The 22,251-nt window shown below is 50.7% G+C and overlaps 1 protein-coding gene across 1 annotated transcript in view; it reads left to right on the top strand.

Annotated features, from left to right (window-relative positions):
* The first annotated feature begins 400 nt into the window (after positions 1–400).
* macf1a (microtubule actin crosslinking factor 1a) overlaps positions 401–22,251 on the top strand; it is a 189,364-nt gene continuing 167,513 nt past the window's right edge. The window contains exon 1 of the mRNA XM_036555519.1: positions 401–623. Within this exon, the coding sequence (XP_036411412.1) occupies positions 401–623 (223 nt within the window). The remainder of the gene's footprint in view (positions 624–22,251) is intronic.

Raw genomic sequence — 22,251 nt, forward strand, 5'->3', positions numbered from 1 at the left:
GGTCACTCCTGCAGAGTAACTCGTTTAGCCTGCCGTGATCGCTCACTTCTCCATTAAACGTGGCTTTGGCCAAGGTGACTTTCGCCAGGAGCAGGGATCAATGTATTATGCATTACTGATGCCACGTTACGCTGAGAGAGACAAATGAGGCCTTCTTCTTGCTTTCTTGTTATGTATCGATTTTATGGTTCATGTCATTTCACATCGGCTCACATGCACCGAAGTGGAGTATGATCCTCTTACAGATTAAAACAAAAAAAAAAAAAACCCATGGTAATGGATAGGAGCAGTTACGGGACTTAATGTATTTTTTCCTTTTTTCTGCACCCCCTCCCCCGTGTCCTGCCTCCTCTCCTCATGGCGGTGACCCCCACCCCCCCCCCCCAGGTCCTGTTGCACGATGTCGTCCTCGGACGAGGAGAGTCTGAGCGAGCGCTCGTGTGTGAGCGAGCGCTCGTTCCGCAGCGAGCGGTCGGGGGGGTCCCTGTCGCCCTGCCCCGCCGGACACACGGGGCCCCCCGGGGACACCCTGCCCTGGAACCTGTCCCGACACGAGCGGCGCAAACGCAAGAGCCAGGACTCCGTGCTGGACCCCGCGGAGAGAGCCGTGGTGCGGGTGGCAGGTAAGAGCTGGGCTCAATTCTGCAGGGAGGGAGCGGAGGGAGGGGGCAGAGAGAGAGAGGGTAGGGGGAAGAGATGGAGGGGAGTGAGGGGGAGGACAGGAGAGGGAGGCTAGAGACTGAGGGTCAAGAGAGGAGATAGAGAGATAGGGGAGAGGAGAGAGAGGAAAGGAGTGAGGGAGAGGAGAGGATATATAGAGGGAGGAGAGAGGAGAGAGAGGTAGGGGAGAGGAGAGAGAGGGAGGGGTAGGAGACAGAGAGAGGAGAAACAAATGGAGGGGAGGGAGAGGAGAGAGAGAGAGAGGAAAGGAGTGAGGGAGAGGAGAGGAGAGGATATATAGAGGGAGGAGAGAGGAGAGAGAGGGAGGGGAGAGGAGAGAGAAGGAGGGGGTAGGAGACAGAGGGAGGAGAAATAGACGGAGGTGAGGGAGAGGAGAGGAGAGAGAGAGAGAGGAAAGGAGTGAGGGAGAGGAGAGGAGAGGGAGCAAATGAAGGAGAAGAGAGGAGATATAGAGGGATGGGAGAGGAGAGAGAAGGTGAATGGAGTGAAATAGAGGGGAGAAAGGGGGAGAGGAGTGAGGGAGAAGAGAAGAGAGGGGTGAGGGAAGGGAGTAGGACAGAGATGAGAAAAGAGGAGAGGGGTGAGGGGAGGTGAAGAGATTTTTTGTGTGTGTTTTGGTGCAGGCCTGAAACCTTCTAGGCCAGGGCTGAGGTGGTGGTGATGTCGGTTATGTCCTTGACATTGATTAACGGCACAACATCGGCCAGCTGTTGTGGCTACACGTTCCTGTGCTACAAGGTGCTGTTGATTGACACCCCCAGCGAGCTGTTTGGAAATTACAGAAAGACAGGGGACAGTGGGCTGAGGTGAGGAGAGGACCTGTGTACCAGCAAAAACACCGAGCGGAAAGGAGGAAAATGTGGTGCAAGCTGGTGGAGATGGAAGCCATAGAGAGTACGCAGGCCGTCGAGGAAGGGTATGGCGATTGGCCATGGCTGTATGCATTAGACAGTGCCAGTAAAGCTAAGGTATCAGCTGGTTTGAACTGCATTTCCATGGTGCTATTAAGTTTTTTATTGGTTTTTTTTTTGGATGTGAATGCTATTTCACTCGGCCTGGTCCTGCTGTGTTCCTGTTGCAGTCATGCTGCGGTCACGGTGCGGGTGTGCGTGGTCCTTAGGACCGTGGCCAGCGCTGCGCATTTGATTGGCGGGATTAGATTATAGCTGAGCGCTGACATGGCACAGTACTGCTGGCAGGGTGTGTCGGATAAAACCCCTGATGGGGGGGGGGCGTTTGCTGATGAGGACGTTCGCAGTGTCAGTGCCCTCTCGCCATGGAAATGACCTCATTACTGCGGAGGGAAAGGTGATGTTTACACCCCTGGGCGTTGGAGGTACCTATCTCAGTCTGCAGAGTCAGCTAATGACCCCTGGAGCATTAGGTCATCAGACTGCAGTCATAGTAAGACTCAGACCTGCTGAATCTGAATAAATTATGTATCACGGTCACTGCTTTGATTCACGCTCTGTGGTGAGGGCACACAGGCTAGTTCACAACGATGTGTGCATTGGTAACATTTGCCATGGTGACCGGCAGCTTGCTCGTAGTTTCTAGGTTCCATTGAATGTGAAATAAATAATTGCCAGGGTATTAGCACTAGAGTTGGGGTCAGATGTAAATATATTTGCATGTAAACAAAATCATTTTTAAAAAGCACTTAAAAAGCACTGATATTTCTTTATTTGAAAGTAAATGGCTTTGGTTATTTCTATTTTGCAATATTTTTAAGACATTGTCTGATTTTGTATTTTGATGTGCATAGTAACCAAAATGTCTCTGTATTTGATATTTACTCATTCTGATGAAGGTACTTGTTGTGGAGTTTGCACATATTGAACTACAGGTGTGAAGATTTATTATATTTGGGTCATAAGTACATGATGCAAATGAATCTGCACAGCAGATAGACTAGCAATGCGCTGTTGTCTCAATCACCTTCACTGAATGAGGGGATCAATGTTGCATGTATAAGAGGCAAATTGAGCATCATATTATTGATTACAGAATAAAGACAACCCAGCATGTGCAAATGAGTGCTAACATACATGCGTCTGCACTTGGGTCCCAAACACTGTGTCAAAATGCCAAGCTGTCTAGGAGCTTGCCTGAATTCCTGTCTGGATTTTTGCCCGCCTGTATTCCTGTCTGGATTTTTGCTCAGGCGGCTCTGAGGACAGCCATGCCTTGCTCCTGCTGTTCCCCTGTTGCCATGGGGACCGGGACATTGAGTATTTCCGTTTCCATGGCTATGAAGGAGCAGCAAAGACACTGGGGCAGCAAGAAAGGAGAAAGAAACAAACCCGTGATATACAGAGAAGGGGTGCATTTGAATTTTAATTTGAGCTTGAGAGAAAGAGAGAGAGGGAGAAAGGTGAAACTAAAGAGAAGGAAAAGAATGAAAGAGGAAGGAGAAGGGAAGAGGGGGAAGGAAGGCAGACAGAGAGAGCAAGAGCAGGGATGAATAGAAAAAAGAGTGGAAGAGTGATGATGACTTGAACATAGGGAGTGAGAAGACAGTGATGGGAAGAGTGGGGGTGGGTACTGAGAACTGAGTCACTTTGACGGGAAAGGGAAGGGGGGGGGGGGGGAGATGGGGCAGACTGTCACGCCTGAAGTCAATTAAACCAGTTACGTAAAAACGCTGGCATATTCAAGGGGACACCCGGGGTTCTCAGACCCTCGAACCCTGTACAGTCCACATAGGCTGCCTTTGCTGTTGTTCCCAACAGACGCTTTCCTGACGTCTGGAGCGCTGCCAAAGAGCGATCCAGGGGGACACACAATGACTAAAAAGTGAACAGCGCATGGAAGCTGTTAGTTCGGCCCACTGAGGTTTATGCCTCAGTACCCACCCTCGCCCAGCAGCTGAAGGGCCCTGGCTGTCCGGGCACGAGCAGGAGATGATTCAGGCGGCTTTGATTACACTGACAGCATTGTTCACACACACACAAAACAATCCTCTGGCTCCGGGTCAATTAGAGGCTGCAGTGCGCGCCTGTGGCCACTAGAGGGAGGCGAAAAGGCATTGACAGAGCACCTCGTGGATGACTTTGGCAGTGAGGCAAATGTTGATTTTATGGATTTACATTTCTTACAGAGTAATCCTTATACAGTGATAATAGCAGTAATCCTGCTCATAAAATATTCTTCTCTGTGAAGTTCTTTTCAATAATGATGACAAGGTGGAATTCCAGCTTCTACTTTAGTCTTTGATTAAGTGCTTGATTCTTGGATATGGGGTTGGGGGGAAGGGGGGTGCAGATTATTTATTTATGATAAGGCAAAACCCTGTGTACAGATGAGCTAAAACACTTTTTGTGAGCATGCCCAGTTTTGTCCGCAGGGCGCAGGTTTGCTGACTGTTTGGCAGAGGTCTTTCCAGTAAACACGGGGGGAGGTTATGATTCAGAGGCGACTCTGACCTTCCTCATGTTTTAATTCATTAGCCTCAGTCCCTGCCTCTTTGTGCCACCTCCCTGCATCCTGTCCCTGTCCTGTCAGGCCTGATTGATGGCCAATCGGAGGGCCAGACGTCTCCTTTTACCTCTCCTCTTACACGTGTGAAACTCGAGATCGCCGCCGGGCCTGTGTGTGCGGTTGTTTATGCAGTGTGAATGGTGCCTGTGGGTTGTGTATACGTTTCTGTGTGCTTATGCGCTTATGTGTGTGTGTGTTCATAAAGAGAGAGAGAGGTAGGGAGAAAGGAAGGGATAGAGATAGAGAGGGAGAGAAAGAGTGAGAGAGAATCCAATAAACGGAGACCGAGACAGCTCTCCCTGGATGTCTATCATCTGAATTATTTATCCCGAGCTGGAGACGACACCGGAGCAGAGGTCGTCTTTCCCTCCCTCTTTCTCTCGCACCCCTGCAGCCCAAAGCAGGAAATCACTGTGTGGTTTCAAAGAGAAAGCTGTCAGACCTTATCAATCAATGTCTCCAGTCACTCATCAAGCGTATCGCACTTATCCTTTGCGCTGAGATGGGATTCAGGCCAGACCAATCACCCACAGAGCACTCCAATCCACACACCAGTGCAGCACAAAGATAACGTATTACCTGACGCTTAATGATGCTCAGTTCTTGACGTGATGACACAGCTGGAACAGTAGGGCTCCCGGAGGGGGCTGTATCCCCCCCCCATCGTGTGCACGCTTACACCTGAGATCCTGTTTCCCCACACCTCACCTGTCCTTGTCCCTCCTCACATTCACCTGCTCGTCGACTCCAGCTGGTCAGGTCTGCTTACCTGCTGCTTCCTGACACAGGTGGGCACTGGCCTTCCACCGTCTGCCTCCACCAGTCATTGTTATTTGCGGTTTGCTCCTAAACCCTGGTAGCCCCCAGAAACAGAAACAGGCCCAATCAAACACCTGGCTCTGTGGGGTTAGTGACTGTAAGGTGTGTGTTTACCGCCACTGTGAGTCTCCTTGATGACCCCTTTGTTAAATCCAACACCCATACTTAGTGAAGAGTTTAAGATCTTGCAGCCTTTGGTCAGATACTATAATAAAATGAAACCATTGATTGAAAAATAAAACAGATGCAAGCAAAGATTCTTGAATTATTAAACAGTGTAGGTACAAAAATTGGGTTTGCACTGTTTTTCCTCATGCAGCTGCTCGCCTGAAATGTAACCGTAATTAACTCCCCTTGGCCGGTAGATGGCAGTCATTGCATTGATTTATTTAGGTCCCTATCCGCAAAGCTGATTATTGTACGGTGCGTGTTGTGGATCATGTGTAAGGGGGGAAAAGTAGGTTCCATTGAGCTACCCTGGGATTACCACACGGTGGCGCCAAGCAACCCTTTTTGCGTACGCAATTTACGGCAGGCAGCCACTGACCCGGTGATAAATTTCCCGTGGTGGATGTTTCTGGTGTGGCTGGCGGAGAGGGATGGATGACAGGCACTGCAGGAAGAATAGAGAAACCTGAGCTCCCTTCGCGAGAGGGAGGAGAGAGAGGGAGAGAGAGGCAGGCCGGGAGTCGCAGCCACAAGCCGTACCTATAATAGAAGCGGCCATTACATCGGGGGTTGCATGGATTGCAACAGGAGCTGCTGGTGGATTTCGCAGCGAGTTCCGTCGAAACGAGAATGCGGCGACCGACAAAGGAATATCTCTACCGGCGTCCGGATATTATTACGCTCCAGCCTCGCTTCTGATTTTGGGAAGGAACCGTAGAGTACAGCCCCCTCCGATCCCCCTCCCGAGCAGACACACTGACAGACGCGCACACGCACACACAAAAAAGCATTCGCCGGCTCGGTCGTAGAAGATTTGACTTCATGTAGCACGGCACTTCGATGTGCCTGTATTTATACACTAGTAAATTTAAAAGAAAAACAGTTGAGGAGCAATGAATTAAAACAAATATCTAATTATGCATAATAAAAAGATAATCTATGCAGTCAGTATTTTTTACGCAAAGGGGAGAAACAGTACATAAAAGGCATATTGATTTATATTTTGTTAAAAATATATTTTTTTCCAGGAGCAAGAAAAGGCTAGTAGTATGTAGCTAACTAGTTAGCTTGTGAGCTTTAAATGTTGCTAACAAATTAGCGAAGTTTAATTGTTTAGTAAACAACCAAACGCGGAAAAAAGGGCTTCATCCACCGTGGATCTGAACACAAACCGGACTTGACAGCTGCGTCGGCGAAGACCCGGATCCACTGCTCTGGATTGCCGAGGTAGTGGGCCGTTCCGAGCCGGCTACCGGGAAACAGGAACGCCATGGCCGGCTTCATACCGGGGTTACTGCCGACGAATCATTCCCAGGAGAAGGAATTCGCTCAGGCGTATGAGGATGTCCTGGAAAGATATAAAGGTAGGGAGTGCGAAAGAAACGGGAGGCTGTGCATTGATCTTGGGGCGAGACCGACTGCAATGTCATAATCTTGAAATGTTTGCGTTGTTTTGAGGGAGTAACTTCTTTTTTCCCCTCAACACAGAGTTTGGGATCCGTTTTGCGTTGTGTGGCAAACGAACTGCTTACGTATTTAACTGCTCTCATCTTGTGATGTAGCCCAGGGTGGAATCTAGGCGTCAGTGAAAGTGCAGTTATACGAAGTCGGCCGGCCATGCGGTCGGATTTTCGTCAGATGTAAATTAAAATATCCCTGCTGAGTGACTCCGTGTGTTATTTAACGCGGTGGAATGAGTCTTTAAGCATTCTATAAACCGTGATCATTAGAAGAAATGCCAAGTAATGCAGTCAGTGAAACCCTTTTAATAAAATTCTGGGCTACTACTCAGTAAGTACATCAAAACGCCTATGTTTTTCGGGGGCTGGGGGCGTGTGTAAGCGAACGCATATGCAACCAGCCGGGACACCGCCGAGCTGAGCTAGCTATACGGCATCCTGGAAGTGCGGCATGTATTTTTCCCCTGTCCGAACGACAGCACGGAAAGCCTTCCCAGGAGGTGCTGTTTTCTAATGCTGATGACAGGGCAGCGTTAAAAATGAATGCCTGTACTGAAACTGACCATGACAGAGTGGAGGAAGGAGAGAGATGTCAACCGGCCGGGGTCACATCTGTGATGCGGCGCTGAAGAAAAGAGGCCCTTTAATTATTGATCGTTGTAATGAAATGCGATTCTGCGTGTGTGTGTGTGTGTGTGTGTGTGTGTGTGTGTGAGAGAGAGAGAGAGAGAGAGAGAGAGACTTCAGCATTACGACCATGGAACCGAATAACTGCGTTTGTCCCGTGACTGTGTGCTGGAGACGGGAAAAATGTTCAATGCGGCTATGGCAAGAGGGTTGTGCCTGATTGAATTGCAGGCACGTTTGTAAATACGTCGGCCTACACAAACCAGACCGCAAAAAGTACTTATAAAATAGTTCAGAGTCGCTGAATGCACTGCGGGCGGAGCTGTGTATGCTTTGTGGTTTAATCACCGAGAGCTTTTGTTACGTTTTAAACGCAGTTAGTAAACTATCCACTTTCCCCCCTATGTTAACAGAGAGCACAACAATAACAGCTTATGTGTTTACTCAAGAGTCCACGTGTTTCTCCTGCGAGGGACGCTGCCTCTGAACAAAAATAAATTTCGCCCTATTGTCCAATCAACATCTACCTACTACCTCACCTCGTTGGTCACGGTGGAGAAAGGGGGCGGGGGGGGGGGGGTCCAAATCTCGCTCTGATTGAGCTTTAACGCCACTAATTGATTGCCTTTACATCTCTGCCCGTCAGTCAATAACAGCTGAGTTGCCAAGGCAGTAATTTCATTTTGATAAACGCCACAGTCAATGGGAGGCCACTTTTTACTTTTCTTTACAGCGATTGGCCTGGAGTAAGGTCTGTACCCCTCTCTTCGAGCTGACCACCTGACACAGTTATTACAACGTGCCATTCATTGTGGGTTTTGCCATAATGATAAAGGCAGATATTTATATCCGTGTAGCTGACAATGCTGCCGAAGCTTTGGTTTTAGTTAAAACTGAAAAGGCTGTTCCTCACCCCTCCCCTCCCCGGCTCCTCCTGCTATGTGTGGAAACCTCCAGATGGTACACACACTTATTTTTGGAGGAATTCTCCCATCTTACTCACTATTGGGAAGAGAAGGACTCTGCTTCATGCTCACTGACGCTGTCCGAGGTTCAGTTTGCTTTCGATTGATCTGACTGGACCTCAGTGGCATCATTATCTGAGAGACGCCCTTGGTCCTGGCACTGGCTGCCCTGATGTACCTCTGATGTAACCTGTTCGTAACACACTCTGTAGTGTTACCTTTGCTCCAGCATCACAGATTATCAGGGTTCCCAGACCCTGCATTCCAGAGATCAACAATCCTGCCGTCTGGCACAAGACAACGGTCGTGACCAGTGACATCAAAGCCGATCTTTACGATGTCACTTTGTGAAACGACCGCCGTCCTGTCTCACACACACTCACAGAGCAAGTCCAGGAAGCGGATGCACACAGGTCAGAGGCAGAACTCTCAATCTGAGCTGCGCTTTATGATGTCGCTGTCTCTGTTGTTTGGTGACTTCATGTTGGCTCTGTGCCTGGAGTTTTTTTTAAATTTTTATTTCTACACAGAATAACTGTTATCGAGCTGTGGGACAGATTTCCTCTTGGAAAGGAGAATAAAGCAAAATGTGAAATCCAAACCTGAAGGTGGACTTCAGTGCAGTGCGGTAGCTGCTGTATTTGTCCCTGCCGGCAGCTGTTGGCCGCGGAGGTACAGACAACTTTCCCCTTATCTGATACTGATCCTGGACCTGATTTGGGTTTGGTTTGCATGATTAGCACACGTATAGATATAAATAAGGATTTCCCATCAGCGTCTGAGATTTTACGGATTTTATCTCGCACAAGCTCAGCCTTTGTGTGCTTTACACGAAATCAGTTTAGTTTAAAGTGGCAAACAATGGCATTAGTCTGAAACTGATCACTAATCTCTTGGTTGTGATTAAAATGATTTAACGTGAGGTGGGTGATGGTAATGCCACCGCATTGGGCGTGATTGGGCAGGGAGGGGACCAGCTGTGGGGGGGGGGGTCCTTACTGGAATCGGCGCGCTTGTTAAGCACACAAACAGGTTCAGGGCCGTCATTGATTTAAATGTAATTTCTCTGCCTCCTCGGTTTATAGGTCACCAGCCTAAAGTGCCAGCAGACTCTGAATGGCCGCAGTGATTTTCTCACCAGTGTGCAATTCAGCTGCGATTCCACACTCCTCTGCGTCTTGTGACTGCTGTTTTCTCAGTTTACATCACTGCCGTTACTTTTAAAATTACCAATGTGCTCTGTAGAGCTGACTCTATTCCCAGTAGCCATGACTCTGTTTCAACTGTCCGCTGTGATTCTGTTACCTGTAACCGTGTCTCTTTTTCCGGTAGCTGTGACTCTCCTTCCAGTAGCTGTGACTCTCCTTCCAGTAGCTGTGACTCTCCTTCCAGTAGCTGTGACTGTCTCCAGTAGCTGTCACATGTTTCTCTATCCACTGTATAGCAGTGCCTGCATTCCCGCCCTGAGCTGTAGCAATGACTATGGACCCAGTCGAAGCAACTCTGCTCCCAGTCCACACTCGGTAGAAAGCAGAGCCTGTTTTTTTAGAGTGCAGGCTCTCCTCCAGTACATTATATCACATTACTGTCGTTCGGTAGACGCTCTTATCCAGAGCGACTTACATAGGTTACAACTCATACATTTTATCCACTTATACAGCTGGATATTTACTCTGGCAGTTCTGGATTAAGTACCTTGCTGAAGGGTACAGCAGCAGTGCCTCTGCAGGGAATTGAACCAGCAACCTCCCTGAGTCTCCATGGCAGCACTTGCAACCCCTCTCTGTCCTCTCTGAGTTGGGTCTGCTGGCTGTGTCTCTCCATGGGACACGGGCTGGATGTTGCTTGTTGTTGGATAGCTGAAGGTTTTAGCTTTGGACTGAATCCCCCCTGTTGGGGGTCTGTTTTGAATAGAAGTACAGGCAGGAAGAGGAATAGAGGGTTATACTACACTGGGGTCTGTATCCTGTACCCCTACCCTCCCCACCGTCAATGCTCCACTGTACTGGGGTCTGTATCCTATGCCCCCCACCTTCCCCTTGGTCAAAGCCTGACTGTACTGGGATCTGTGTCCTGTGCCCCCACTCTCTGCTTGATCAAAGCCCCACTGTACTGGGATCTGTGTCCTGTGCCCCCACTCTCTGCTTGATCAAAGCCCCACTGTACTGGGATCTGTGTCCTATGCCCCCACCCTCCTTCAAAGCGCTGGTCTCAAAGCTCTGTGTGTATTTCCTCCTCCTGGCACAGGAATGCGTGTCTGTTTATAACAGTTTTTCTCTCTTTTTTTTGGAAGGGGGAATGGGGGTGTTAGGTATATATCAGTCATGTGAGTTTCACGCAGAATAGGATGGGAAATGTGACATGTGCAGAGCTCCGAACATGTGACCAGGCTGTAATTGGTCAGAGTGATGAGTCATATGATTCGATGATATCACACAGTTACCTGTTTGTGTGTGTTTGAGAAAGGGATCTGTTGTGTGTGGGTGTGTGGGTGTGTGTGTTTGGTTGAAAGAGAGATTGAGAGAGATCTGTTTCAGGCGTGTGTGTTTACCGGGAACGGCGATCGACAGGACGATGCTGAACGCAGAGTACACAGGGATCTGGGAACAATAACAGGATAGGCAGGACTCAGAGGGACACGCAGATACACGAGGGAGAGACAGACACACAAGAACATGAACAGGCGTCAGAGAGAGAGGGAGAGAGAGGGGGAGAGAGAGAGAGAGAGGGGGAGAGAGAGGGGGAGAGAGAGGGAGAGAGAGAGGGAGGGGGAGAGAGAGAGAGGGGGAGAGAGAGGGAGGGAGAGAGAGAGAGAGAGAAGGAGAGAGGGAGAAGGAGAGAGAGGGGGGGGGGGGGGCGGGCGACAGGCATGCCACTGCTGGGAATACACACAGATACAGATGCAAGTGAACATGCACAGAGGAATCAGAGACAGACAGGCTGAGAGAAAGAGATGGATAGACAGACAGGCATCAAGGGCTGAGAGAGAGACAGGCAGTCAGTCAGACATTGAACTACTGGACAATCGGTTGGAAAGACAGATGGACACGTGAGAAGAAACGGTAGGAGAGAGACACACACGTAGACACAGACAAGCAGAGGACTGACAGACACCGAGGGCTGAGAGAGTGAAACAGAGACAGACAGACAGACAGAAACTGACATTGAACTACCAGACAGTGAGTCAGAAAGACAGGCAGACACATGTTGGGGGCAGGGTCTGAGGGAGACACACAAACACAGATAAGACCAACAGACAGACACAATGACTGGGGGTCAGGGAGTGGCAGGATGTGGCTGTTAGAGAGAGAGGAGGCCGTGGTGGGAGGATGGGGAGAAGGTGGGAGAGGGATAAAAAGAACAGAGAGGTCTCACAGCACGACTCCTCAAACAGCTGGCTGCTTGCAGATTACACCTCAAATAGAGCAGATTCCAGAGTCGCTGCGCTGTAGTTCCCTTGGATGAAACGCAGCCATTCTCATCTGAAACACTCCCTCTCTACCCCGTCTGGGGCTTCCAACCTGTCACATCTCCTGTCGGCTGTCTTAACCCTAAGATGAATGATCTGTGAGTTCTGGGAAATTGGTGCAGTGCACATAGACTCACTCACTATCTCTCACTCACTGTCTCTCTCTCACTCACCCGCTGTCTCTCTCTCTCTTTCTCTCTTTTTTACTCACTTACTCATTGACTCACTCACTCACTTACTAACTGTCTGTCTCTCTCACTCACTTGCTCACTGTCTCACTCACCCACTGTCTCTCTCTATCTTTCTCTTTTTTACTCACTCATTGACTCACTCGCTCACCTACTCATTCACACAGGGTTAGAGTGGTAGACACAGTTGATGATGCAGTTTGGGGCCCTGAGAAAATGATTGTATTGCTGTAGCTGGCATTATTCTAACGCATGACCATAGTAGAACCACATGGATCAGCCCACCTGGGCAGGTGTACGGGTCAGTCCATGCATGCTGTGTGGATTTGGACACCGGTAGGACAGAAATCCGTAAAGTGACACGGCAGAAGTGAAACCGAACTGGCTGTTTGCAGGGGTGGTGTGAAGAACAAACACACACACAAACAGATTTAGGAAGTGTCCATTTTCCACATCAGGAGTTGTTGTGCTGACGGACTGCAGTTTTCAGGAGCAGAGGAAGTGAGCAAGGCTTCGGCTTGCTCTGCCTGTCGTTCCCTCTGCTCCTGCGCTCAGCCTGGGGGGGGGGGGTACAGGGGGTACGGGGCTCGCTGTCCCAGGGTGCTGCATTCCTGCTCGTACGTTCCTCAGCATATGCGGCCTGCTCTGTGCAACATTCCGCCAGCGTCAGAGCTCTACACACACGGTGTTAGCAGCCCCTGCTGCCCCGGCGGGGGCCAGCTCTGTGTGGAAATGTTTCACATTGTGAAAATATTGAAAGAGTTTTTTTGTTTATTGAACTTTCCGACAGGTCAGGAATAGAATCAGACAGAGGAAACCGGAGCGGTCAGAAAAGGAAAGACCGATTTTTACTTGTTTTTTTTTCTTTCCCCTCTCCGTGTGCGTTTCCGGAATTCCAGCTGTTTCCCTCTCTGCAGTAGAATGCAGGACCTTTGGGCATCATTCCCCTCACTCCCTCTCTCTCTCTCCCTCACTTTCCCCCTCCCTTTGCCTGTCCCCCATCTCTCTCTCTTCCCTCCTCTCTCTCTCCCTGCCTCACTTTCCCTCTCCTCCTCATTTGTCTCTCTCTCTTTCTCTCTCTCACTTTTGCTCTCCCCTTTGCTCTCTCTCTCTTTTCCCCTTGCCCTCTCTCTCTCTTCCCCTTGCTCTCTCCCCCCCTCTTTCTCTCTCTCTCTCTCTTTCTCCCCCCTCCCCTTTCTCTCCCTCTCTCTCTCTCACTCCCTCTCCTCTCTCTCTCTCTCTCTCTCTCTCTCTCCCCCCCCCCCCCCCACCCCGCCTCCCTCCCTCCTGCCGCAGCTTCGCAGGTTCCCCCCCACCCCCCCCCGGCCGCGCTTCCTGTTTGGCCGCGTTCTCCAGCAGCACCTGACTGGGTCTGCAGGAAAAGCAAACGCTCACAGAGGTCCTCTGTTCTCTGGGGGGATGCACCGACGCTTCTGGCCTCGCCAGGCGGCCGTCGCCATGGAGAGGCGGGGACTGTAGGAGGAGCTCTCTGGGCCTTCCTCTGCGCTGGAGTGGGAGGGGCAAAGAAAAAAAAAAGGCCCAGAGTGCCCAGCGCTGTTCCAGCACGGAGCTCCTGCCTAACGAGCCGCCAGCAGAGCTACGCAGAGTGTGCTGCCTCTCTGCTCTGTGAGCTGTGCGCTCGGAAGCAAACCCTGGAGCGGCCGCAAGGCTCAGAATTAGACGCCGGTTTTTTCCCGTTACAGCACACTCAGGCAGTAAAGCATACCCTGGGAGCGGCCGAAAAGCTCAGAATTAGACGCCGGTTTTTTTTTCCTGTTACAGCACACTCAGGCAGTAACACTCCCGTAACGCTCCAGCCACGCCAGGCAGACGCTGCGTGAGGGCCGGGTATACGCTCTCGGCTGTGTGGCGTGGCAGAGGCCTGCGGCTGAGGGGAATCCATAATGAGGCTCCAGAGGCTCGGGGCCACAGGACGGCGGCCGACTCCAGGGCTGTGACTCCGCTGGAGCTCTGACTCTGCGGCTCTGACTCCGGGGGTTCTGACCTCTGTGCTGGTCCCCCATGATGCAGCTCTCGGCCTGGGGCTGAGCTGGACCAGAGGAGGGGAGGAGAGGGGAGGAGATGCAGGGGAGTGTGGGCAAGGAGTCTTCATTGCTGAAGGCCTTCAGTCATAACCACTCCTCTCCCTCAGTGTCGGGGTAGGGGGTGGGGGAGGGGAGGGAGAGAAGGATGGTGCGGAGAGGGAGAGAAGGACAGGGAGAGAGGGGGGGGGGGGAGGGGAGGTGGGAAGGCTGTGAACTGAGAGAAGTAGCAGTAATAAATGAATAATGTGTCCTGTGCTGAAAGCGAAATCAGACAGACGTACGCAGGAGCCCTCTACCGCCCCCTATCGGTCTCCCTTCATATAGATCTCCCTCCCTTTCTCTCTCTCTCATCCATTTTCCCTGATATTTACATTCAGGCAGCTGCGTTAGGTTGGAGACAGAATGCATCTCCACAGCAATTCACAGCACTGCTTTCACAGTTATGGCAGTCAATCAATCAATTACGCAATCACTTAATTACTCAATTGTTTTTCTTAATAAAGCGCCTTTACCAAAAACTAAAAAAACCCCTTGATAAACCCAGCAACAGAAACAGTTCAGAAAGCACATTACATAAAAGCACTACAAAATTAGAACATGAAAACAAAATCCAATACTGGCATCGGCAGTAATTTGGTGATACATCAGATACATGATTAAACTGGCATTTCCTTGCCTCTGCTACTTCACCAAAGATATCCGTTCACTGGTTTACATCAGAGGTCAGTAGTAGTGGTAGCAGGCTGCTTTGTGCTGTATCCCTCCCTGCCTCCCTCGCTCTCTCTCTCTCTCCCTCCCTCTCTCGGTCCGCCTCTCTGGAGAGTGTTCAGTGTCAGCTCCGGTCACTCTCTCCTTCTCCCACCCCTCTCCTCCTTCAGGGCAGAGCGTATCGTAAATCCATAGCTCTCCACACCCTTCCGTCCGGCTGTCACTCTGACATGCCGTCCATCCGTCTCCATCCTGCGGCAGGAATCGACTGGAGCTGGAGTGAGATCGCCCCCCTGAGGGGGGAGGGTGCAAGGGCCTTTTAATTTACCCATCTGTCAGCTGTCAGTCTGTGCTGGCCTCGCTTTAATCTGGGGGTTCGGCTGTCGATGCGCGTGTGTGTGTGTGTGTATGTGTGTGTGTGGGTGTGTGTGGGAGAGAGAGTCTGTGTGCATGTGAAATGCCTTTTGTTTTGCAAATCAGTTTTATAACATGCATAATGACGCGTAGTGCAAGGTGTAGCTGTCAGTAATATCTTATGAATTGCCTTCAGGAAACACATTATGAATTACCTTATGGTAATTCATAATGTCTTCAGGAAGTACCTTATGAATTACCTGGGGGGAAAGTACCTATTCACATTAAATGACCACTAATGCGTTTTGACAACAGAAAAGTAATATCCCTCTTAATTAGTTCATTTGCCTCGTGATTTCAGTCATGAAATCACAAATTATCCAGTCAAAATTGCTCCCGAGTGTTCTTTGTTGTTTCATTGGTCCGTCTCCTCATTCTGATGTTTCCATGGTGCGGCCCTAGCGTGTGTCGTGATTTGTGATTGGTCGCTCTCCCTGGGTCCATTGTGTGCTGCCCTGTGGTCAGGGGCTGGGTCCAGCTGCAATCCTGTTTGCCCCAGAGCAGTGCTGCGTTCACACCGTGGCCTGAGAAAAGTGCTCAACCTCGTGAGTCTCAGCTGAAAGCTGTTTGAAGTGAAGGAGAGGCACTTTGGCTGGTCCCGCGCAGAACACAGAACCCCCCCCCCCCCAGCAACACCTCCCTCTTCCCAAAAAGGGCCTCTGTAAGCCTGGAGTTTAGTCTGTGCGTTCAGGGAAAGCAGTGAAATATTGCTAACTGCTCATGACAGGGCAGATGACTGAATTCCTGTAAACGCACTGAGGTTTTCATACCTGAGAACTTGTCACAGCTTAAGAATGTTTTCTGGAAGAGGGTGGCCTATCAGCACCATCACACGCATGCAGATGTGATACTGGAGGGTGTATGGGAGTGAGTGAGTGTGTGCGTGCGTGTGTGATTGTGTGTGGGAGGGGGCGTGTGTGTCCTGAGCACAGACTGTGTTGTGTCTGGGGCTTTGTTTTGCGGTAGGATGGAGGAAGAGGAGGGGATGGGTGGGGTCAGGGTGTGCAGGGAGTTTTTGAAGCCCTGCTGACAGTGAATTGTTTGTGCAGTTACAGTAGCCTGTTTACATTTACGTGGCGAACGGGGATGCTTTGGGGAGGAAATCTGGGCGTACACTGTGTGTGTGTGTCTGTGTCTGATTGGCTGCCGAAGCGACCCCCATTCCCACGCAGCGCATGGCGCTCGGTCCCTGTGTCTCAGTGAAACGGCGTGCTGGTGAGATTTGCCTGTCAGATCGGGCTGATGGTTAATCTGTGCGATCCCTGCAGAGCCGCAGTCAGACAGACCTCCCGCGGGGACCGGGTCTAATCGTCTTCATCCCCCTTACCGCGCGTCACCATCATGGCCATTCTGAAAATCAGACTCCCCCCGCCTCTGTGACACAGTGGAACGGCCCTTCCTCTTTCTCTCTCCCTCCCTCTTTCTCCCTCTCCCTCTCTCTCCCTCTCCCTCTCTCTCCCTCTCTCTCTCTCTCTCCCTCTTTTCCTCTCCCTCTCCCTCTCCCTCTCTCTTTCTCCCTCTCTCTCCCTCTCTCCCTCTCTCCCTCTCCCTTTCTCCCTCTCTCTCTCTCCCTCTCTCTCTCTCTCTCTCCTCTCCATCTCTCTCCCTCTCCTCTCTTTCTCCCTCTCTTCTCTTTCTCCCTCTCCTCTCTTTCTCCCTCTCCCTCTCTCCCTCTCTCCCTCCCTCTCTCTCTCTCTCCCCCTCTCTCCCTCTCGCTCTCTCTCTCTCTCTCTCCCCCTCCTCTCCCTCTCTCTCCCTCTCCCTCTCTCTCCCTCTCCCTCTCTCTCCCTCTTCTCTCTCCCTCTCTCTCCTTCTCTCTCCCTCTCTCTCTCTCTCTCTCTCTCTCTCTCTCTCTCTCCCTCTCTCTCCCTCTCCCTTTTTCTCTCTCTGATTGCGACTGTGCCCCATGGCTCTTTGCATGCCAGGCTGCAGGGTTATGCCCTGCTTACTGTGCCTCCTCCTCTGTTCAGGGCAGGCTCTGCGGAGCTGTCCTTTCAGGTTGCCATGGCAGTTATCGGTGATGTAATGCTTCCGAACACACACACGTGTGCGTGCGTGTGTGTGTGTGTGCGTGTGTGTAAATGACACATGTGCCTGCTGCTCTGTGGTCTTTTGTTGAAGGCCCACATCATGCCCTCAGAAATACACACTTTCCCCCTCCTGTGTTTCTGCTTTCCCCTTTTCGGCCCTCTTTGGGTCTCTACCCTCTCTCTCCCCACCTCCCCTACCCTCTCCCTCTCTCCCACCCTCTCTCTCTCTCTCTCTCTCTCTCTCTCTCTCTCTCTCTCTCTCTCTCTCTCTCTCTCTCTCCCCCTCCCTCTCTCCCTCTCTCCCTCTCTCCCTCTCTCCCTCTCTCCCTCTCTCCCTCTCTCCCTCTCTCTCTCCCTCTCTCCCTCTCTCCCTCTCTCCCTCTCCCTCTCCCTCTCCCTCTCTTGGCAGCTCTCCCCCAGCCTCTCTGAGATCTGTGTGTGTGGTGTGACCGCAGATGCACAGATACTGGTGCTGATTCTATGCACAGATCCAGGTGTTGATTTTTATCTCTGTTTTTCATGTGTATGAATGCCTTCCTCAGTCTCTCTCTCCCTCTGAGTCTCCTCCCTTCTCCCCCACCCTCTCCTCTGTCTGTTTAGTGGGTCACTAGTTACTGGTTGTGTTAAATCTGTTTTGCGCTGACTTTGTTAACGAGCTTTAGACCTAATTGAGAAATCTAAAATTATCAGTCAGGAGACTATGCTTGCTGTGGGACCACTCGACATCATTTTCTTTCTATTTTGGTTTGTCCGCTCTGCAGCTTCATGCTAAACGTATGTGTAATACCGCTATGGCACTGTCTCAGAGTGGTTTTTTTAATGCTGTTCCCACCTCTGTGTAAAGCTCGTTAGGAATCGGCAGTTACACTTCAGGCTTATCACACCATGAGAAACCTCTGACAAGTCGCAGGATGCCTGAGAGCAGTGAGGTGGTGAGAGCTGGCACACATACCTACTCCTACCCTGGCAGAACCAAGCCAGTTAGATCTGCTGCTATGGGCTCTTGGTCAGTGTCGGCTGATGACATGGCTGGAATCAAACCCGGGCTCCAAGGCTCATCCTGCATGCAAAACGTACACGGAGACAGGGCGTAGACTGTACACACGCTCCATCAGACAGCATGTCTGATTCTTCCTGGTTCATGTCGTTTCACTCCGGGTTCATCCTGGTTCATGCTGGTTCGTCATGATTCATCTTCAATCATTCTGGTTAGTCCTGGTTCGTCCTTGTTTGTCCCGATTTGTCTCGGTTTGTGCTGGTTCTTTGTGGTTTGTATATCCTGATTCCACCTCGTTCAGCCTATTTTTTCCTGGTTTTTCATGGCTTATACTGATCCATCCTGGTTCTTTGTGGTTTGTCCTGGTTCGTCCTGGTTTGCCCTGGATCATCCTGATTCCTCCTCGCTCAGCCTTGTTTGTCCTGGCCCGCGGTGCGAGTCAGACCCGCGTCCTGGCGCTGGGCTGGGCCCGTGTGTGGTGGGGGAGAGTGGGAGGGCTCTGAGCGTGCCTGAACCCGGTACTGAGTGATGCTGGCAGCCCTGCTCCACCCGGCCCATCTCCTGCGGGGTCCTTATCTGATGGCAGGGGTTTACGCTGTGGGCCCGCCAGCGTGGAGGGCATGGGGGCCTGCAGGGGCGGCCGCTGTCATGCGGTGAGCTGGGGGCTGGGGGCTGGGAGAGGCACTCCTGCTCACAGAGTTAGAGCTGCTGCTGGTGATTATTTAATTTTGTTCTTTTTTTTCTCCTGTTTGTCTCATGTAGTTATGCATGTGTGTGTGAGCTCTGTTCAGTATGTGCATGCTCGGTTTAACTTTGTTTTGAGTAGAACTGCAGGGCTGCTGTTGCCCCTGCAAATAAAGTTCAGATGATTTGCTCTGACAGAGTGAGGGGGGGGGGGGGGATATGGGGCGAAAGACAGAACAAGGGGAAGGAGAGGGTGTGTGAGGGGGAGAGAGGGAGGGAGAAAGAGAGGGAGGGTGAGAGGGTGAGGGAGGGAGAGGGTGAGGGAAGGATGGATGGAGTGAGGGAGGGAGAGGGTGAGGGAAGGATGGATGGAGTGAGAGAGAGAGGGTGAGGGAGGGAGAAGGTCTGGTCAGACTGGGCTCGGGGGCGGGCTGTGACAGGACAGGGCAGGGCATGACAGAGCAGTGAGGAGTTCAGCAGCAGGCCTGGCCTGGCCTGAGACACACCGCTGAGCCAGTCACATGACGTGCTCCACCAAAGACGCAGGTATTTCTGAATGAAGTTGTAAAACACCTGTCTCACTCGGAGGTGGAGACAGATGTCTGCTGAGAAAGGAAGTCATCCTGAAGCTTTGTGTGGGCCAGACCCAGTTCTGGGCTAATCATTAACCCTTTTCTCTTTTTTGATTGTTTTTGTTTTTGTTTTTTTTTCCCTAATTATACAACACAACACAGTGGTGTCCTCAGATGAAGAAACTGTTATTAGTTTAAATTCAAATTCAAATAAGCTTTATTGGCAAGACAGTTAAGGTATTGCCAAAGCAATTTTCACATAAATTTGCAAACAAAAGGCTTATTAACTCCTTAAAAATACACATACACACACACACACACACACACACACATACAGACACAAGTCATTATAGGAAATTCACAGCTGTAAGAGTGTACTGCTAATTTACTGATTAGGCCACTTAAGTGAATGGAACTGGCTTGAACAAAGCCTTATACACACAGAGCCCTGAGGTAGTCTGTGCCGTGTAAAAATTAAACTGTAGATTTTCACAATTATGCAGAACTATTTCACACTTCAGTCACCTGGGAGACACTATTACCTAGAGTGTTCTTCACAGCAGGGGTACATAGAGAGCATATGAAAAGGTCTTGAACATAACAGAGCATTGAGCACATCTGAGCCTGTGTCGGACCATCACACAGTTCTGTAATAACCAATGCTGTTTCATCCGCTGCGTGACAGCTAAGCAAGATTAGTGTGCGGGTACTGTGTGTGTGTTTGTGACTGGAAAACATTTCCTTTCCAGCGCGCTGGCCTTTGACCTCTGCGCCCGCCTCCTCCACCCCATCCCCGCAGCTCAGGCAGAGGCGGAGAAACGGCTCCCCCTGCAGGTCAGACAGCGGACCGATCCAGTCTGCCCTCGGCCTGACATAATCCCTCCCTCCCCTCCTTAATCCAGCGTTTCCACACTGTCCCTCCCTTAATCCCCGCGTGTAATCGCCGCCTCTGAGACAGTGTCGCAGTGAGAGGCGTGGTGGGGGTCTGGGGAGGGGGCGGGGGAGGGGGAGGGGGGGACCCACATTTCGAGATATACAGGGCTGGTCGGTGGAGAGGTTTGAATGGAGAGAGGGAGTGAAGGAGTGGGGAAGGGAAGGAGAAAGAGAGAGAGAGAGATGGGGGGTTTCTGTTGTGATGATGGAGGCCGGACATCAACAGCTCCTGGTTGTTGCTGCTGCTTCTTCAGGAAGCAGCTTTGGGATCAATGAGCAGCTCAGTCTGCTGTGGGTGACGTGCCAAATGCTGCCCCCCCCCCCCACAGCACCAGACTGTGTTTGTGAATAAATACTCTACAACGTGCCAGACTGAATGAAGGGTTCAATCTGACTGCGCTCGTGTGTGGGTGCGTGTCTGTGTGTGAATGAATGCATGTACAGTGCCTGTGTATGTCTGGGGAGTGTGTGTTCACGCGTCTGTGCGTGTGTGCATGCATGGGAGTGTGTGTGTGTGTGTGTGTGTGTGTGCGCGCGCGTGCATACGTACGTGCGTGTGGGTGTGCGTGCATGCGTGTGTGCATGTATGTGAGCGTGAGTGAGTGAGTGTGTGTGTGTGTGTGTGTGTGTGTGTGTGTGTGTGTGTGTGTGTGTGTGAGAGCGCGTGTGTGTGAACTTTCACCCGGTTCCTGTAACTGCCTTGTCGGTGTGCTGCTGATGTGTGTGTACGTGTACGTAGTGCGTACAGGTCCGTGCAGTAAGTGGGAGAGCAGTCTGGAAGGCGTTGTCAGTGACACAGCAGAACGGAAACAAGGGCACTGCTGGGAACACATTCCTGAAATAACGAGAGAGAGAGAGAGCGAGGGAGGGGGAGAGTGAGAGAGAGAGAGAGAGAGAGAGAGAAGGAGAGAGAGAGAAAATTTTATGTGAAAATTTCTTTGGCAATGTGCTTTATTGGCCATGCCGATAAAGCTTGTTTGAATTTGAATTTGAAAGCGAGAGTGAGAGAAATAGACGGAGGGAGAAGGAGAGGGAGGCGTGAAGAGTAGAGAAGAGGAAGTGACCTCCATATTCATGCTGCTGTTCTTAAAGACACAGCAGGCCTTTGGTCCACACACACACACACACACACACACACACACACACACACGCATATGCATGCAAACACACACATACATACAAGGACCAGAAGCTGTGGCTGGCACCAGCTCCCAGCTGGAGTTGTTTTTCTATAGGTATGGCTGTTTCTGTAGGTGCTTTTTAACATGCCATTCTCATTCAAATTCTCTCTCATTCAGATTCCATTTCCTTCCAGAAATGTTCTTCCAGACTGACTTATTATAAGTTTTCTTTCATTCTTGTACTACAGGTGAACTGAAAACACGAATTGGAACAGGAAATATATATTTTTAGTTACCAGATACTTAGCAAAGTCTCGTTTTTACTCAGTGTTTTGATTTTGTTTTTGACATCCATGTGAATGGTTCCTGTTTTTTAAAGGATGATGTCTGAAATCAAAGTTTCAGATTTGAAGCAGATGCGTGTTTTTATACGACAGATGAGCATTATGAGGGAGATGGTTAGTTGTGGAGAAGCCATTTCCTGAAATGGGTGGTTTGAAGGGCTTCTGTCAGGGACCTCTGTCCTTGTGTCCCATGACCCAGCTTTGACATTCCACACCTCTTTGCAAGCAGCCTTCTGGGGGTCTGTGCTTTAGTACCTTCATTATCGGTTGTTTGTGCACCTGCAAGCTTGGATGTAGCCTATTTCAGACTGTGTTTGCCTGGTTTGTGTGTGTGTGTGCGTGTGTGTGTGCGCGTGCGTGTGTGTGTGCGCGTGTTTGCGTGTGTGTGTGCGCGCGCGTGTGTATGTGCGCGTGTGTGTGCACGTGTGTGTGCGCGCGTGTGTGCACGTGTGTGTATGTGCGCGCGCGTGTGTGTATGCGTGCGCGTGTGTGTGTGTATATGTGTATGTGTGTGTGTATGTGCGCGCACGCGCATGTGTGTGTGTG

The sequence above is a fragment of the Megalops cyprinoides genome, chromosome 21, assembly GCF_013368585.1.
Source record: "Megalops cyprinoides isolate fMegCyp1 chromosome 21, fMegCyp1.pri, whole genome shotgun sequence".
Classification (NCBI taxonomy): Eukaryota; Metazoa; Chordata; class Actinopteri; order Elopiformes; family Megalopidae; genus Megalops; species Megalops cyprinoides.